This window comes from Olea europaea, chromosome 16 (assembly GCF_002742605.1).
Source record: "Olea europaea var. sylvestris chromosome 16, O_europaea_v1, whole genome shotgun sequence".
Lineage (NCBI taxonomy): Eukaryota > Viridiplantae > Streptophyta > Magnoliopsida > Lamiales > Oleaceae > Olea > Olea europaea.
The window spans coordinates 4,325,502-4,345,843 of NC_036252.1; the positions used below are offsets into that span (position 1 = coordinate 4,325,502).

Below are 20,342 nucleotides of genomic sequence, written 5' to 3' on the forward strand. Positions count from 1 at the left end.
GGTCTCGAGTATTCTCAACAATGTACTAAAACAATGTACAAAACTGTAGCACAAATAGGTGCCAAAATTTTCCATTTTCTACCACTTCGTACTTCGCACGGGTCACAAGCAAATCCTCAATTATAAGCATACTTCAGTCGAAGCCATATTGGCAATAAGACACAATGCTTTGCTTCCTTTAAATTCTGCGAACAGACATGAAATGAACATCTAAACAATATGAATTCTTCAACATTTCAAAAACTAGAAAAGAAAATAGAATATATTTTGCACAAATAACATGTATTCTGGCAATTAAACAACAAAGTGAGACCTAATATCTTAAATTATGGACCCCGAGTCGAGTTTAACAGACAAAACAATAGACGATAAGGAGTATTGTGTTCCCAAAGTAACAAAATTCATATACAATTACCAATGTTGCCAAAAATGACTCAATATAAGAGGTGTTGCGGGGATCAGCCACCATAGATTATCTTCATCGACAAGATGCGAAGAAAAAAGACTAGACACACCACCCAGCATGTGCAGTTTACCATGAATAGAGGTGAAATGGAGCCTATCATGATTAATCAAGCTAGAGCGCAGAGTGGCTATATCTTCACAAATGCTCAGATACAAGTTGAATGTTGGTATTTATCCAGATGTATAACAGAGATAAGTCAGCCTTTGGACATAGGAATATGTTCTTCCATTCACACTTGCAAAAGAAATTAGATATCAAATCCTGGCAATGCAAACCGGGACGCGAAACTTTCAACTCTTGTTCTTAGCTCGACAATTTCTTTGCTGCTCTCAAGTCCCTTAAGAAAAGATTTTGGCACTTTCCCGTGTTCTCGCTGCACAGAACTTGCAATCTGTACTGCTCTGAGGAGAAAGTCAGCCATCATCTCAAAATCAGCCTCCAGACAGCCTCTAGACGTCATTGCAGGCGTACCTGCAGGCACAAACGTTATAACCAATCTCTAGTGCACAAATGCTTCTCGTGTAAAAACTCATGATCTTCACTTACCAATCCTTACACCACCAGGTGTTAAATTGCCATTATCATCAAAGATAGTGACCTTATTGAGAGTTATATGACACATCTCACAAACCTTCTCAAAATTTTTACCTATAAATCAAATAAGCAAGGAACATAAGTAACATAGAAAAAAAAAAAAACCAAATAATCAGTTACAGAAGTTATCACTAAAGTTTTAGGTGTACAACAAAAATAACAAGACATAGATACTACCAAAACAGTAAATAAATCCACTCATACTGCACATTCACTTGCATTCTACAGAGTTACTACCATAGCATTTATAGACATCAAACCTTAAACAAATTATAAACAAGAATTTGGCCAAATCCTAATCAGCACCTCAGACTAGGAGTCCAGAGGTAATTCCAGTACATCCTTCAACCAAAGTTTGCATGTCCCTGTATCTTATCCACAATACATAAAATAGAGAAATGGAAAAGAGGCCCCATTTATCTCATTTTACGAACCTGGCTTCACCGGGCAAGTATGAAGTTATAAATGATTTTATTTTTTTTTTATTATTTTATTTTTTTTTTGTAAAAGAGAATTCAGCTCAAACTCATAAAAATATAATTAAAGTATTTGAGCCAGTCAAATTGCTATGATAATTCATAATTCAACAGGTTTTTGCTTTGACAAATTATATAAAAATTTTCAGCTCTAGATTGCTATAATCTGAATGCAAGATAAATAGTTGTGAAAAAGGCTATACAATGTATAAAATGGAAAAATATTCACGAAATGCTATCTGACTGAGCAAAAATTATTTCTTGATACTTGTCTCCAAATTAACTTAGAAGAAACATTGGTTAATTCTGTATTTTGAGCTTTAGAAGTACCATAAAATATCCAACTTACAATCCACTAAAGTTTTGCTGTCTCTGGACTATCAAACTTTTATTGCAAAACATATTGCAGACAACAAAATTATAAAATGAATCATCAAAACTTAAGAAAAATATCCGTGGCAAGCATGTCAAAGAAATTCTAACATGCCTGTGCAGCTATGCTGTTCAACGACAAGGGTCTCCATAGTCACGTGCTATATAGTCCTTGGAGAGGGTAATTTGATAATTCCCTTTCATAAAACTAAACATGACCTCCCCCATAACCCGTCTATGCAAAAATGACCTTACTGTTACACACCAGTATGAACAGTGGATGCAAAAATTAAACCAGGATGAAGTAAATTGGTGAAGTCACCTAACCTCAACAATGCTCCACAAACAACATAACTGATCACGCATACACAACAAGGAGTGCTCCAACTACCGGACTTTCTTTAGATATTGTATCTTAAAATTGAATCACAGTGCATGGAAGTGAGGCATATCACTCCCATTTCAAGTTTGGGGGACTTGAACGAGAGCTCTCAACATAAAGGGCAAACAAGAGTAAGAGGTAAAGGAACCATACAAGTAACATATTAAATATATGAATTCAAAGAAACAAAATGCATTACAGCTCACAAATATAGCATGGAAATGAAGACCCAGAACTTAAGCCCAATCTATACACTCACACAAAAATGTGCTTCATCATTTAAACGGTCATCTTTCATTCTAATTCCTTTCCTTATTTTTTGCGTCTGGTCAACTGAAATTTTCCAATTTTTTTCCCCTCGGCATAAATAAATCACAGTTTACAAAATCACCAAACTGATCTTATATTTGTATTCTACGGGTATACAACAGGCAGAATGTTTTGGTAATTTGGTGTAATTGGAATGCTATATGGCAAACTCACAAAACCAGTTTGACTATTTAAAAATCACAGTGCACAGGTTGCATCAACAATGTAGGTATAATTCAGTTGTTAAATTGTCAGACGAGAATGCAAGATATTTGGAGTATATAATACCTGTCAATCCAAGGTTTCTAAGATCCCAAAGCAACAAATGATTGTCGGTGCCTCCAGTGACTAGTCTACAATTTCTTCTTAATATAGCAGATGCTAAAGCCTGAGCATTTTTCTTCACCTGCTGCATATATGCCTTGTACTCAGGAGTGGCCACTTGTTTCAATGCTATAGCTAGAGCTGCAATGTGGTTATTGTGTGGCCCACCTTGAAGTGCTGGGAAAACTGCGAAGTTTATCTTTTCCTCAAAATCATATCTATCACTGCCTTCACCTTGATTCAAAAGCATGCCTCTCTTCCTCGGCTTTGGGCCCTTCCTGTAAAAAATAATACCTCCCCTCGGACCTCGAAGACTTTTATGGGTGGTTGAGGTAACAATATCGCAGAATTCAAATGGACTTATGCACTCCTGCAGATAAAGAATCATTTACATGATTAAAAAATCAAGGAACCTTGAAAATTAAAAGAAGAATAGAAGTAAATACAAGAAACTCTGACACAAGGAATTAAGACAGGAGGCTTGCATAAAAATAAAATTATAGGCCCCAAAAGTTTAAAGAGAACGACCAGACAAAACTTATATGATTGCTTAATATATGAATCTTGGACAAGAAGAGAAATAAGTCCACACAGGCAAAGCATGTAACATATTTCTTCTTGGGAGCAGTAATAGTGGAAATCGTATTGAGATTCTAATTGACAGAACGATATGTTATTTTATAGATTGAAATCTGATCAAAAGGTTGGATAAACTTACTGCACTTAAATCTTGGGCATGAACTTGTCATTGATATCTATGACAAACAAATACTGCTTAAAATATGACGAGTGCAATACTTGTTTTTCTAGCCTTGGGTCCAAAATAAGAAAATGTCCAAGTAACAACAAGAAATTTAGGGCTCGAATGGGTGCACTCTGCAGAGAAAGAATATTGATAAAAGATATGTTAAAAGAGTTCATAGTTGGTTGCCCATCAAACCTCTACCAAATCTTGTTTTCATGAATCCTAGGTGAAAATAGTTTAAGAAATAACCAAGGTCCAAAAGATTCGTACAAGCCAGCACACTATATACCTTAAAGCTGAATGGAATCATGTGATGTTACCAGGATAAAATATACTAGTGATGGACCTTCACCATCCTTCCCTGTACCCTTTACCACCACTATTCCCCACAGCTCCTTTTCTCCTTTTTCACAACCCCGCCTCTAACTATCTTTCCACCATCTTTCTTATTCCCAGTCCCAGCTACTGGCTGCACTGCAAAGCTATGCAGAACAAGCAATAGCAAAAATTACATAAAAGATCCTTTGAATATTTTTTACCCCTTGATCAAGTTGGAAGTATATGTATCTATTAGCATCTTATTTTAGATCTATAGTGGACTGGAGTGTACCATAATCATTAATTCTGATGAATACGAGTTTTCAACAAGTTCCATGCAAAGGTGTAACGTCCCAAATTCTTACAACTTGTTAAATTTAAATTTTGGACTTAAGTGCATTATTATTAGAGTCTAATGACCTTATCGATTGTTGACCAATAGTTTGAAGACCTAAATAGAGAGTTATTATGGAAGTAAGATGAAATCATAAAACATATGTAAATATGTATATTCTGGTTTCTCAAAACATGGATAGGGTATTGCCGCGGCATATGGAAGATGCGTTAAAGGTATGGAGGAGTAAGTTTCTTAATAAGGACAGTAAGCTTGTTTGGGACCTCATTCCGAATTGCATCGTATGATGTGTGTGGAGGAAGAGAAACAGTCACTATTTTGATTATCATACACGGACAACAGAGTAGAGTAGGAAATTGTTTTATTTCACATTGTATACTTGGTATAATGTTACGGTTACTACTCGTATAGACAAGTTATCTAATTTTATTTTTTTGTGTTTAAATTGATAATATACTTCTTGTGTATTATTCTTGATTAATAACATATTTGATTAGCTATAAAAAAAATGTAAATATGCCAATTGATCTTGATTAAAGATGATTTATTGACCATATGCATTATTCACACCACATTTCAAGCCAATGTAATTAATTTGACCGTATAAATAAAGGTAATTGATTTGACTACATGCATTACTTACACCAAGTTTTAAGCAAAGCGAATTGATTTGATCATACGATTAAAGTATTGATTTGACAATTTCCATGACAATACACCATTTATGCACTGACCATGCCTAACATCTAGCCATTTCCTTTCACTTTTCTATACATGGTCAAGAATTTATACTGTAAATAGGAGACAAACCCAACACTAAATTATCCCTCACCAATTACTTACACACTCTTCCTCCCTACCTCTATCTCTTTGTTTCTCAACCTTTACTTTCTCGTCCTTTTTATATTAAATATAGTCGTGCACTTAAACAATCACACGTGAATAATCAACCTCACATGTGACTCAAGGATCTCTTTCCAACAATCACTCCTTTTATCATTTTGAATTGCCTAGTGAAAAGTAAGTTGTGTTTTATGTTTATGGTGACTAATATTTATGTATATAATATTTCTACGATTATGTTTTGGTCCATAATTTATACTTTCTATTTCGAATGGACCGAAGTTTAGTAGCACTTTGCACGAGAATTTAGCACCATATAAATTCGATTTAATTCTCATGTCTCCCCATGCAAATTATGAATTTTTTGTATAAATACATATGTGAATCCACACACTCTACTTTCTAATAAGTGATGATTCAGGTCGGTTGGCACGAAGATGGCTTATGGTGGCAAAAATTTCAATAATAAAATTATTATATTGTCAAATTATTGTTATTTTATTTGATTTAAAATATTTTAAGATATTTCTCATTTCAAGTCAATTTAGTAAACTCATTACATTATTTGTATTTTGGTAATTGTGTTTAATACTCTTTAAATTAGTTTTAGTTTATGATTCATACTCTACTTTCTAATAATAGATGATTCGGGGCGGTTGGCACGGAGATGACTTATGGTGGCAAAAATTTCAATAATAAAATTATTATATTGTCAAATTATTGTTATTTTATTTGATTTTAAATATTTGAAGATATTTCTCATTTCAAGTCAATTTATTAAACTCATTACATTATTTGAATTTCGATAATTGTGCTGAATACCCTTTAAATTAGTTTTAGTTTATGATTTAGAGGCACTTTGGTTCATGTCGTCACAAAAGATGTATTCAGTATTCCAACATTCCAACTTATACTAACATATGGGACCATAATTTCAGAAAGGCAGAATCATTTTTCAAACTCTTTTCAGAAGAACCAAAAAGACAGGAAATGACTACAAATTTTTTACATGCTCTCACTTGAGCCCTTATCCAAGTAACGTCCAAATCAGATCCCAAAGTTATGCGAGAATAGTTGCAATCTCTTTCCACTATTACATTCAGTACTTAAGAGAACCCAAAATTCAAAGTCCACATCAAATAGCAAGACAGTGGTATATAGATAATACAGAAGAGCACTAATTCTGATGGGCAAGTGCACAAATCAAAACATCCAAACATTAACATTGCAATTCTTATAGATATTGGAAAAAAGGAATATAAGGAAAGGCCTCTAGTTCTAAGTATGATGACCTAACTAGTATACAACCAATTCCACTTTTAACCAAAGATCCTCATGTAAATTATATCAACTCAACCATATAGGAAAAAAAAGATTTAAATGACCATCCTCAGTTTACAGTTTCAAAAAGTAAAGACCAGAAGCATGCAGGTGACACTGGAAATTGCAGTGTAAAAGTCTTCTCAAAAAGAGCACACATACTACACACAACCCCTGAAGGCATCTGCTCAAATGAACATATAACTCAATATCAGAAACAGAGACGATTATCAAAGCAAAATAAGCGCAAGAAAAACAGCATGCCAGTATCAATAAAAACCAGTAAAAGGCAGAAAAGACTTGTACCTTAGCAGCAATAAGACCACTAATCTGAGCCATGTCACACAACAAAACAGCTCCACATTTATCAGCAATCTGTCTGAACCTAGCATAATCCCACTCCCGAGGATATGAACTTCCACCACATATTAATATCTTGGGACGAAAATCAACCACCTTCTCCTCCAGCTTATCGTAATCAATATATCCTGTCTGAGGATTCACCTTATAAGACAAACTCTCAAAGAAAATTGATGCCCCTGACACCTTTCTCCCATTTGGCAGATAGCAGCCGTGACTTGTGTTCCCACCAGAAGGGGTATCCAACCCCATTATCCTATCACCGGGCAATAACAACCCAGTGTAAACCGCAAAATTTGCAGATGTACACGAATATGGCTGCACATTCACACCCCAACTCTCAGAATCAAGCCCAAAAGCAGTCAATGCACGCTCACAACAGAGTATCTCAATCTCATCAATATACTGATTTCCACCATAGTATCGTGACCTGGGCATCCCTTCAGAATATTTATTAGTTAAATGGCTCCCCAAAGCCTCCATTACAGCTTTACAAACAAAATTTTCTGAGGCAATTAATTCAATTCCTCTATATTGCCTCATCTTCTCCTTCTCCATTATTTCAAAAACATCTGAATCAGCAACTCGCAAGCTCTGATTCCCCCATGCCCTGACAGCATTCCTACGCAATTCAAGCTCATCTGAGGGACCCCTGAGACTCTTTGCAGGCGAGGACGATGTTGATGACGCTGAATCACAGTCCCGCTTCCTCTTCAAACACATTGAATGCCCCCAAAACCGAAACTCCTCCACATCTTTCTCCTCTTCAACTTTCTCACTTTCTCTTTTCTCTTTGTTCGAATTCTCTTCTTGGCAGTTATGATGATCCTCCGTTTGCTGGTCCATCAATTGGAGTGGGATAGAAGACAACGGATGCGCCATTTCCTCAATCGTGGAATCGATTTGGAAGGAAATCGAGTCATCCACGATTTTCGAGCCTCGATCATTCTTACTACCATTCGGTGCAGTAACCACCGATGAATGCGATAAAAACCCTAACGAGAGACTTTTACTCGGTGGCGATTGAGTAAAATCCATTAGAGTGATACAACCAAAAGCAGCAAAATAAAGTTTATGTCAATGATACTTTAAATTTAGAATTCAAACAGAAACCCTAACCCCCACCCTTTTCAACAGAGTTGACAGTAACAGTAACGGCAGCAACATAAACAGAAACAGTGCTGGTGGTGCACCGATCGGCGAGACGTCGACTGGGAAATTGTTGATAAAGCTTCCATGAAAATGAATAAATCTCAAAAAATAAACCCAATAATTGGAACGCTGGGTGGAAATTACAAGCTCACAAATACTACATATATTTTACAAATATGAGAGAGAAATGCGTGGGTTTGACGAATAAGGAGGGGGAGATTCAGAGAGGAATGCACCTGGACGATTTTCAGAAGCGGGGGTTCCGGTGACCTATTTGATGGACCAGGAGGGCGAATTCTCTGCGGTGCATATGGAATGCAACCGGTGTCTTATTGGTCCACGTAATGAAATAACAGAGTGGCGTTGGGCCCTAGAGGGATTCTTTAGTTTTTGTGGGGACCATATTGGTGTTCACGTCAAACGTCGAGGATTTTAATATATTGAGGTAGTTGTTGAGCGGTAATTACACCTCTAGCCCCCAACCTTTCCACTTTGTATCAATTTTATCACCATTAAATTTTAATAGCACTTATTATCCTAACTTTTCAATAATTCACTATGACCTATTTTCAATAACTTTTAATAGATTTTGATAAAAATTGATGTAATATATATTTGAAAAGTTAATAAAAATTATAAATCTCATAAAAATGTATAGTTAAAAAATGAATTTGAAAAAATGGAAATCCAAGAAAGGCTTAACAAACAAAAACCAAACACAACTGAAAATGAAAACTAAAAAATAAAATAAAATAAAAACTCATCTTCTTCGCACAAACCTCAAAAGCCATTTACTCCAACTCCTTTGCCCAACCAAGAATTCTTCATTGCCATCTGGGTGGGGGTGTCAATGGCCAAGTCAAGTCGGCTCAACTCAACCCTTTTGACTCGTAAGTCAGATGGGTTGATTTGTACATCCATGAGTCGACTAATTTTTTTATTTTTTACTTTAAAGAAAGTGATAAAATAAAATCAAAAATATGGATTTACTGTTTTTTTGAAAGAAAAAAAATTAATAAAGTTGGCCAAAAAACAAGTTGATTAGTGAGCTAGCTCATGAGCTTCACAAGCCAAGTCACTCAACTCATGTAATTTTTTTGTGATTGACTCGACCACGAGCCCAAACGATCCATAAACAGTTTGTCACTCCTACTACATCTTATCATTTATAAGAATCTCATGACACCGTTCAATATTACATATAAACAAGAACCTTGTTGCTTATTTGCCCTCCATCTGAAAAGTAATATTTTTCAAAAATAATCTTTAGTTATTGTTAAAAAATAAGTTTATTTTTCACGTTTACCAATACAAAAGTTATTTAGCCCTTGTTTGTCATCTATTATTTGGGAATTAAAGAGTTTTGAATAGTAATTTTTAAAAAATGTGTGATTAAAAAGTAATGAAACTTTATTGATTTTTGTGTCGAATATTTTATTGTGCGAATATGTGGTGAAAAATAATACTACAATAAATAATTGGGGGATTTGTTTAAGAAGCCTAGTGAACCATAATTTTTGCTAAAGTAGCCTAATCAATAGTTTTTGTTCAAAGAGCCTATGTCATTTATTAGATATCCTTAAATTTAAATGACTAAAATATCCAATTTGGAGTTCAATATTTACCAAATCCCCCAAACATAAATCCCCACTTTTATACTAACTTTTCATACACATTTTAAAACTAACGGCAAAATGGCATACTGCCTTTTGAAACGACTGAACGTCGTTTTAACTAGTTTCATGTTTGTATTACTTTATGTTTCTTCGTCCACATAAAAATTAATGAAAGCAAGTTTTAACTATATTTTGAGTGAAATTGAGAGTCCATGATCCAAAGTGGGATGTTGTCGTTGTAAATAGTTTAATGACGTTTTAACTAACGTAAACAATTTTTCACTACATTTATAGTGAAATCAAGACCTTATAATCCAAAATGTCATGCTGTCGTTTTAAATAAGTGGATGTCATTTCAATTAATTTCGTATCCGTTTTTCTTTATTTTCACTCATATGCACATGAAAATGAATGAGTAGAAGTTTTCATTTCATTTGGACCCGAGTAACGATATAAAGTTTACAGGATAATAATCAATACTATATTCCGTGAGTAAATTGAATTAGACTTAACGATGAACGAAGGCAAGCAAATTCCATTATATTCTAATTATGAGATAAAATATTTAATAAATTACTGCATTTAACTTGTACAAGTCTTCTATGACGTTCCAAGTCTAATCGATTCTTTTTGTATTGAAATCAAGGCCCCGTGACCTGAAAACAACATCATGTCAATGAAAATGTTAGGTGTTATTTCAACTATTTTTGTGTTCGTTCCACTTTATATTCACTCGTATTCATATAAAATGAACTAGTGCAAGTTTTTACCACATTTGGATATACAAAAGTTCACTCGATAGTAATCTACAATATTATTCTGTTAATAAACTATAGTAGATTTTGATGTGAATAAAGGTAAACAATTCAAATTCTAATTATGAGATAAAAAAAATCAACAAATCGGCTCGTTCAACTTGTATAAATCTTATATAATGTTCCAAAGTATGATTGACTCATTTTAGAGTGAAATCTAGAATCCATAATCCAAAATGTCATGCTGCCATTTCAAATGATTGGGTGTTATTTCAACTAATTTTGTATCAGTTTCACTTTATTTTCATTCGTATGCATATGAAAATGAACGAATTGAAAGTTTCATTACATTTGTTCAAATTACAGTGAGCCACTCCATAATTTGATGGAAAATTACACTACATTTGATAATAAAGAAAATCATAAATAGCAAGTATGGTGTCCAAAACATAGCACGTGTCGTCGTTCAATGTGTACGAGTCATATATGATGTTTCAAAAGATATTTTACTAGTTTCGGAGTGAAATTAATATCCTGTGACCCAAAACGACATCTGGTCATTTTAAACGTATAATTGATGTTTCTACTCATTTAGTGCTCGTTTCGATTCATTTATGCATGTAACCATGTGAAAGTTTAGGGATGAAAGGTTCTACTACATTTCGACGTTACTATCGACACATTTATTCAAACTATATTGAGTCACATTATACATTCGATTGGAAAGCACATTACATTTGACTACAAAAGAAAATGTGACAAAAATGGTACACAAAATATAGCATGTACACTATTACAATTTGTACATCTTATCTATAATGTTTCAAACTATCTTTACTAGTTTTGGATGGAAATTGATATCCCGTGATCCAAAATGGTATCTGATCATTTTAAACGTATAACTGACGTTTCTACTCATTTAGTGTTCGTTTCGGTTCATTCATTCTCGTAACCACACGAAAGTATATGGGTGAATGTTTTAACTACATTTCAACGTTGTGGTCGACACATTTGTTCAAACTATAGTGAGTCACTCCATAATTCGATAGGAAACTACGCTACACTTAACAAGTATGCTATACAAAACATAACATGTACAATCATTTTACTTGTACGTTTTATCTATGATGTTCCAAACATTATTTTTACTCATTTCAAAGTAAAATTGATACCACATGACTCAAAACGACATCTAATTATTTTAAACGTACAGCCGACATTTCTATTCATTTAGTGTTCGTTTCGGATCATTCACGTTCGTAACCACGTGAAAGTTTAGGGATGAAAGTTTTTATTACATTTCGATGTTGCGATCAACACATTTGTTCAAACTATAGTGAGTCAATTCATAATCCGCTAAGAAGCCACACTTCACTTGACAAAAAAGAAAAAACGTAAGTAATAAGTATAGTATCCAAAATATAGCACATGTAGTTGTTTAATCTATACGACTCATGTATGATGTTTCAAAACATGTTTCACTAGTTTCAGAATGAAATCGACACCCCATTACCCAAAACAACATCTAGTCGTTTTAAACTCGAAGTTGCTGTTTAGGGTTTAGGTTTTAGAGTATAGGATTTGTGTTTTGAGATATAGAGTTAACAAAATAGAAAAACGTGTAATTATTCAACATGTAAAAGTCATGTATGATGTTCGAACACTATTTTATTAGTTTTGGAGTAATATTCATACCTCGTGAGGCCAAATGGCATCTGATCATTTTAAATGGAGGGTTGCCGTTTAGGGTTTAGGGAATAGGGTTTATGTTTTAGAGTATAAGGTTTAGAAAACAGAAAAATATGTAATTGTTCAACATGTATAAGTCTATATGATGTTCAAAACACTATTTTACTAGTTTTGAAGTGAATTTGGGATCCCTTGACGAAAACGGCATGTTATCATTTTACACGTAAGGGTGTCATTTAAGGGGTAGAGTATACAAAAATATAGCTCGTGTAATCATTCAATATGATCAAGTGAAATTGAGATCCTGTTACCCAATACCACATGTCATTCCAATACTTGTTTCTTAGTGAGATCGAGGCCTCATGACCCAAAATAGCATGTTGTCATTTTAAATATATAACTGTCGTTTTTCAGACTGGATAAATTTGCATCGTTAATAATACAATTTTCTTTTCCATTGCATAAATATATAGGCTATCATAAAAAATTGTAGCTCTGTTTCAACCCTACTACTTAATATTTGAATAAAACGTTTATTCAATGGAAAACATATGGGAATTTTCATAGTTGCACTAGTCAACATCCATACACATGTTCCGTACTCAATCATAAAAATCAATACTAACTAAACAAAATTAGTATTCATGCACTTGTTTTCCAACTAAATCATACAAAACGCTACTATCTAGATAAAGTTAGCATCTAAGTCCTATATCATTCGACTGTATAAAATTGAAAAATATACAAAGAAAACAATTATGTTAACTCGGCCATCGAAGGCGAAATATATTCGAACAAAATACATTATCATAGATATTCTGGTCAAACTGTAAATATAAATTAGAAATCCCACTGATATGCTTATCGTTTCAATCACTTATGCATTCGTAAGACTAAAATTTGAGGTGACAAAATACTCTTAAAAATAGCAACACTAGCATAAATAAGATAAGATGAAACAAAATAGTTCTCAAGCAGCACCTACAATTTATTTCCGTTTAAACTTTGCACGAGCTACTACTAAAGCACCTAGCACCGAATACATTTAGTCATCAGAATATACCAATTGCAAGAGATAACCACCAACTACCTACTGACTAAATGCATACTCCTACAGAAGTAAATTCTCAAATAAGGACGAAAGAGAGAAAAATGACCATGTAGATGTTCTCAAATCAAATGCCAAAATTAGCATGGACCTTGTTTTTAGGAAATGAAGCTAATGCTTGTGCCATCAAATACGAACCCTTAAAAGGGTTTAGTGAATGAATGAATCAAAATTTCAAAATGCTCTTGTTTCATTACAACAAAAGTAAACAACTAATCAAAACACTACCATCTAAACAAAATTAGCATCTAAGTCCTATATCATCCGATCATATAAAATTGAAAAATATGCAAAGAAAACAATTATTCAATCTTATTATCGGATATAAGTTTTACGTCTAATCCGCTCGACAAAAGTTCTATAAAGTTGATAGTGTATTTTCCGCAATCTCATCGGTCGACAAGAGATAACTGCTAGCTGCCTACTGATGTGTTCGTTGCTTATCTCTGCTAATCATTCAATTGTGCGACCAAAAGCTTTTCTTCCCCAAATATCATCTAACATTTCTTAAATATATTAAGTCTTTGAAGGGAGCGTATTTTTTAAGGTCTACCTTTAATTTTATCTTCAGCGGGAATCACATACTAAAATGAGCGTTCCATTTCTACAATAAAGTAATCACATACTAAAATGAGCGTTCCATTTCTACAATAAAAGACACAAAATGATCATGTTAATTAATCAATGAATAAATATGAAAAATTTACAGTAATGTTAAATGATACGTAGTACAATTCATTTTCAAAAATAAAAAAAAGATAGGTGACATTTTCAAAATTACATAAACGACAGGTTGCAATTTTCAGAACTAGATAAACTTCATGGTGCCATGCTGGAAAATTCAACAACTAACATATCAAATATCACAATCTCAACCAAGTAAATGCAATTTACATCATGGAAAAACATGCAAAACATTACCATATATTAGTTACAATAAAAAATCACGATCTTTTATTACTCTACCACATTCCATTTGATGCAAATTGTAAAATAGTACCAATTTGCTAAGACTTCAATGATATCACAGAATATCCTTTCATTACACTAATATTGCAACTAACATGATATTTAAATACTTTCAACAAGCAAATACTTAAATATCTAATTTTTTATAGCACTTTCTATTAAATTTCCATCTTTGTTTCCACTTATCAGCTCAACACTAATTAGAATAAAAAAGAATCATATGTTGTTGAATTTTATTTTTTTTAAGCCAAGAAGCAAAAATCTCTCAAACAATAAGTAGAGCATAAGAATAAGACAATTGTGGTATTTCATTTTCTAGGAAAAAACAATAATTTGCTTGTTGTTATAATTTCATCACGTAATTTCTTCATAGGAACAAGTTTAGGTTTGGTGACAATAAATAATCTTATACAACGTCAAATAGGATTAAGTCCTATTTACAACAAATGAAGACATAAATCAAATTCAAAATCACCTACGTTATTTACTTATAAGCCCATATGTATATATTCAATATCTCATATTCAAAACACTCTACTACATATTTTTTTACAATTTACTTAAATATCTACATCATGAAAAATAAACAGAGAAATAACATTTTTTTCAAATTTGCAATTACAGGAAGAGAGTTGAACTGTTAAGTATTTTTCATGTAATTCAAAGCAATAATGAAAAATATGAAAAGAAAATTGAGTTCCAAAAGTTAATCACAACATACAAAAAAATGAATAAATTTAAAGGACTAAAAAAGCCCACACTACTGGTATAATTCTTCTTGGTACAAATTTCTCTAATTTTATTTTTTTATTATTATTATTTTTGCATAAAATTGTATTAAAAATGAAAAATTGATGAATCATTCATACTTGAGGATAGCCCACTATGAAATTGGTTCTTAGAAGTGATTCTTCACGTATGGGTGTTTTTTTTTTTTTTTGCGAGTTTCGATATTGGGAAAATTGATAAAACCTTCATACCTAATTCTTCATTTCACTCAAGAAGACGAAGGAAATTGATTTTGAATGGTAGAAGAATCTAGAGATGAATAAGCCACGAAGAAAAAATAAGGGGGGTTGGGGATTATGAAGAGAGAACAAAGATGATAGATTTATGATTTTGGAATTCAATTGATTTTAGAAAAGAAAATGGGGAATTAAGTTTCCTAGTGATGCTGAATAAGGGTGTTTTAGGTAGTTCATAAATTATGATTCAATATATTTATTTTAAAAACATTATTATGGTCAAAAGGTTAAAATCCCAAAGTGTATTATAACATAGGCTATTGGACCCAATTACCACTAAATAATTTAAAATTTTAATGAATGACAAATGGGGGCTTATTTTGATCAATCGAGCTATATTGCTCAAATTATTTTGACATAATGATTGATCGATACTTAGATGAGGGTGGAGCCCACTTTTATTTTTGGACCTTTTTATTTACAAGGAACTCACGCGCATGTAGAGGATGTACTGAAAACTTTTCGAACAAAAGTAGTTTAATTCTATTTCAATTTGGACCTTTTTTCTCGTAAGCAAACTCTATCGGCGAGGCCAATACCCGAACTGCATCGTCTTCACGCTAATAGTTGGATAAATCACATGGGCTACACTTGCACCCTCGTATATAATTTCTCTCTACTCCCCTCACAGCTAGCTTCTTCTACGTTCCAAAATGCTAGGGTTCTGAATCTCGAAGCCGTTCAACGAGAACAAATTTTGAGGCCTCTAGTCACAATGTCTCAAATTAGGATTCCACATGTTCTTACTGTCGCCGGCTCCGATTCGGGAGCCGGCGCCGGCATCCAAGCCGACCTCAAGGCTTGCGCAGCCAGAGGAGTTTACTGTTCTACTGTTATCACTGCCGTCACTGCACAAAACACAGTTGGAGTTCAGGTGTTACTACTTTCCGTTAAAAACTTAGAAAATCAATTTTTGAATACTGATAGTAGTATTTGGTGTGGGAAAAAACTCCTTGGACAGGCCTACAGCATGGCCTGTTGGTGTAACTTTTGATATTTGTGAACTCAATCGGTACGAAATCTCAGTCATAAGAAAGTACATTAAATTTTTTGGGAAGAGAGTACATTAATTTTTTGGCTGAAAAAGTTGATAATATAATAATATATTCACCTTGAATAGATGAAGTATTATATTGATACAGATGATTGAAAAGAGTTTGTTTATTAATATGGAAACATCAAGCTGTGACAGATAGTAGTGCATTACTGGTATTAATCAACGTCCTGCTTTATTGTGTGTTTTAGCTAAGTTGATTTTGATGTTTTTAGGGTGTGAATATTGTGCCAGAGGATTTTGTTCGAGAGCAACTGGGATCAGTGCTATCTGACATGCACCCCGATGTTGTAAGTTTATAGTAATGACATCTGTTGATGTTGAATATGTATTTTTATCTGCTCATTTTGTCAAGATGCTTTTGGTCACTGATTGTGATGGTGGCAATGACTGAAGGTGAAAACAGGCATGCTACCTTCAACTGGAATAGTAAAGATCCTCTCTCAAAGCCTCAGGGAATTCCCAGTTAGAGGTAATTGGGGTACTTTTACCTGTGTCCTTCAGTTTCTGGTTCTACTGGATATTGAATTGACATTGTTGATTTCTTGGAAAAAGCTCTGGTGGTTGACCCTGTTATGGTGTCTACAAGTGGAGACGTACTGGCTGGTCCCTCTATTCTTGATAGCTTTCGGTATGTTGCCTAGATGAAATATTGAAAATCTTCTGCTCTTTCTATTGAATTCTGATATGCCTAACTCATTGAGTACATGCTACTTTTATTGCATCTATTGAACTGTACTCTATCAATATACTTGATGCGTATTTGCTTGAATATAAATCCAAATGCTTTACGATTTAGGTGATTGTAGACATGGGTCTATTGTTTGTATTCTAAAAGAAGTGCTAGTACATTGGGGATAAATGAAGTTGGCGTTGTTTCTCTTGTGACTTTTGGGAGTTACTCCTTTTACCTGCATAAGATCTAGTAATTGACGGTTGTGCAGGTCAATGAGCGATGTATTCCTTCAATATCAGGTGTCCTTTTTCCTTGATATTATGTTTCATCTTTCTACGCATTTTATCAAATTCAAAGATGTTGGATGGGAAGTTCAAATTATATAGTAGAGTCAAACTAAAGAGTTTCGAGCAGTACATCATGATTAGGAGGACCAGGTCAAGGTTTTATCACAATGTAATGGTCATGTGGTACTTGCACTTGGCAGAGCATTAGGAGGAAGAATGTCGGTTTACTATTATTTATTTATTTATTTATTTTTTAAAGAAAATGAAAAAAAGGAAAGAAAGAGAGCAGACTTTGCAGTATAACCAAAGAAACATGAGTTCGAGCATCACACTGCTCTTTTTTAACAATTTATGTTCACTGGTGTTGGTTGGTCTTTCGTTGATCTTGTGCTCGAAAATTTTACCCTTCTTTAGCAATTGAATGTTTGAATATGTTCTGAACTAAAAGATATATTAAGCAATACCCCACTACCTGCCAGAAAAAATCTGGGAAACAAAAAATTGCTCTCTGCCTCCTGGTTTTCTGATCTATCTATGTTCTGTATTGTTGATCAATGTATTTGGCAATAGGCTAACTATTGAATTTCTTTTGTGGAGATTTTGACCACTTTCCTTAGAGAATGGACATTTGGTTGTGAGTCATATGTTATTCTGTTGTTAAATTTACTTATTAAGGAAAGATTTATGTCATCTTTCATGTCTTTTACCTTGTTTTAAGGAGCATATCAATTAATATTGGTTTCCTTTTAATTTTTTATTATCTACTAGTCTATTATTTGAAAGCCTCCGAAATAGAAGCATAGCCTTCTTAGGCTTCCTCTTATGGCACATTTGGCTAGCTATAGTTGCGGTGGGAATGGGATGGTTACTTCCTAGAAACAGCTCTTCTTATATTGAGTTTCAAATTCACTAATTTATTGGGCATAGAATTATGGGTTTTATGTCATCCTCTATCACAAATCTGCCAAGCACAACTCCATATGAATGCCTATTCATTTTTCTTGCTTCTGGAAAGTTATTATTATTGAATATTTTCAAGAGGGTCTATTTAAATACAGAAACAACTCTGAGAATCTCTCTTACTGCATGTAAGGTCATAATCAAAATTCTTTAGTATTTTCTTTTCTTTTAACCTTTTCTGAGGATTTGCTGCTGAGAGATAGGAATTTCTGCTTAAAAATTGAGATTTTCTGAATTTATTGGAAAGCACACCCTTAGCGCTCAATTTAGGGTAATATAAATTTTAAATTTTGGTGAAGGGTGCACGTGCAGTGTTACTTACTATGATATGTCTCTAAATCTTTTTTGACTCACTTTGGTCCTTTTTTCTTATGGTTGACCATGTACAGCTAATTTTTATGTTCTGATACTAGAGAGGAGCTTCTTCCCATGGCTGATATAGTGACTCCTAATTTAAAAGAGGCATCTGCTTTACTTGGTGGCATACCATTGGAAACAGTTGCTGACATGCGCTCTGCTGCAAAATCCATACATGATATTGGAGCACGGTCAGCAGTTGAATGCTTTTATATGGTTTATGTTAGCTTAAGTAATCAATATCCTTAACTTTATCCTGGAATCTCTCTGCTGTTAGAAGTTGAAATAAAGCAAGGTTTTCCGATCTGCAAAAAGAAAAAAAAATGATGCATTACTAACTTGATTAGGTCTTTGATTAATGTAAACTAAAGAATTAAACCTGGCATCTATTATTAATTGTAGGTAGGGTTATCTAAAAGCTGGGCCAAGTCATACGCAGCGTGAGTTGACAGAAAAATGAGAATTTTACAAGTTGGTTTAGGCTCCATCGAATCTGGCAGCATCTTTATTTACATGATTTTCGGGATTGTTTGTTAATTCTTATGCTCGTACGTGGAGCTCAAGAACCCTGTTTTCTCGTAAGGTTTTTCAACATATGTTGAAATTAATTTCTAAGTGAATGTTGTAACAGCATTTTATATTTCAATATACGTTGAAATTAATAAAATATAAAAAAATGTATGAATTTAATTTCAATAAAGTACTGAAACATTATAATATGTTGAAATTCAATTGTCATTTTTTAATGCTTTTGTTTCAACTTATGTTTTGCTTGACAATAAGAAATTGTTCAATTTCAATCTGTAACAATTTTTATTTGTTTTTTCTATGTTTGGTTAAGCATAAAAAAATTAATTTCATATGTATCTGGAAATGGAACAATTTCTAACTGAAAAAAGGGTAAAAACTTGAGTAAACATAATCAGTTCTCAAATATCTCCGAAGGAAATTCTTTGTTCTTTTTGAGCTAAACCAAGCAAGATTGCAAACAAAAGTACTTTTTAGTTGACAGTGGAAGAGATTGCATTAGTATGTCTCAGTACTCTTGCTTATTGCACTAAGCGTGACAAAAGACAACCTTTCCCCAACAAAAAGGTTCCTGATCACTTGTTCCATATGATATCATCATTCTTCAAATTTTGATAGACATTTTTCCCTTTAAAAATAAAGCATCATGGATATATCCTTTAATTTTAAAGGTGGTGATTAAATAAATCCAACAAATGAAAAGGTGCATTACCTGGGCTACCTTGGGTTCTGGAGCTTGTTCTGTTTGAATAAAAATCCTTGTGCTTTGATTTAAAGAGTACTTCATAAACTCATGAATTATTAGTGCTGAAGAATTAAAAGAAATTGTGGTACATCAATCCAAGTGTTGAGATAAGTTAACTGAAACAGAACTGGGTTATTGAAATAACTTTTTTGTTTTCAGAAATGTCCTTGTTAAAGGAGGTGACCTCGCTGTTTCCTCAGATGCAGTTGATGTTTTATTTGATGGTATGTTTGGCATATTTCTTGTAATTTTCTAGCGATTTCTCCTAGCTTGTGCATTGAATTCCGTGCATCTGATATATTCAACTCATCTGATCGTGCAGGCAAGGATTTCTACGAGTTTCGGTCCTCCCGGATAAAAACTAGAAATACTCATGGAACCGGCTGTACTTTGGCTTCATCTATTGCAGCTGAGCTAGCCAGAGGTTCTTCACTTTTCTTTGCTGTAAAGGTGATTGACTTTCTGATTATCTTATTATTGTTAACCATTGATACTTCTGCGGCATGCAGAATTCCATAATACTTGCAAATTGTCTGTTTGTTAAATTTGCTCTGTGC

General features: G+C 33.5%; 2 protein-coding genes across 2 annotated transcripts in view; one reads left to right on the top strand and one right to left on the bottom strand.

The window, feature by feature from the left end:
- Positions 1-263: 263 nt before the first annotated feature.
- On the bottom strand, positions 264-8,265 carry LOC111411787 (serine hydroxymethyltransferase 7-like). The gene is made up of 4 exons (XM_023042384.1): positions 6,811-8,265; positions 2,888-3,293; positions 1,013-1,114; positions 264-937 (listed from the first exon to the last, which is right to left on the bottom strand). The coding sequence occupies exons 1-4, from the start codon at positions 7,900-7,902 to the stop codon at positions 714-716; spliced, it is 1,824 nt and encodes a 607-aa protein (XP_022898152.1). The 5' UTR covers positions 7,903-8,265; the 3' UTR covers positions 264-713.
- Positions 8,266-15,653: 7,388 nt separating this feature from the next.
- Positions 15,654-20,342, top strand: part of LOC111411788 (thiamine biosynthetic bifunctional enzyme TH1, chloroplastic) — a 6,751-nt gene continuing 2,062 nt past the window's right edge. The window contains exons 1-7 of the mRNA XM_023042385.1: positions 15,654-16,052; positions 16,448-16,522; positions 16,629-16,704; positions 16,788-16,863; positions 18,569-18,703; positions 19,945-20,009; positions 20,108-20,235. Coding sequence (XP_022898153.1) covers positions 15,759-16,052; positions 16,448-16,522; positions 16,629-16,704; positions 16,788-16,863; positions 18,569-18,703; positions 19,945-20,009; positions 20,108-20,235 — 849 coding nt within the window. The 5' untranslated portion in view covers positions 15,654-15,758. The remainder of the gene's footprint in view (positions 16,053-16,447; positions 16,523-16,628; positions 16,705-16,787; positions 16,864-18,568; positions 18,704-19,944; positions 20,010-20,107; positions 20,236-20,342) is intronic.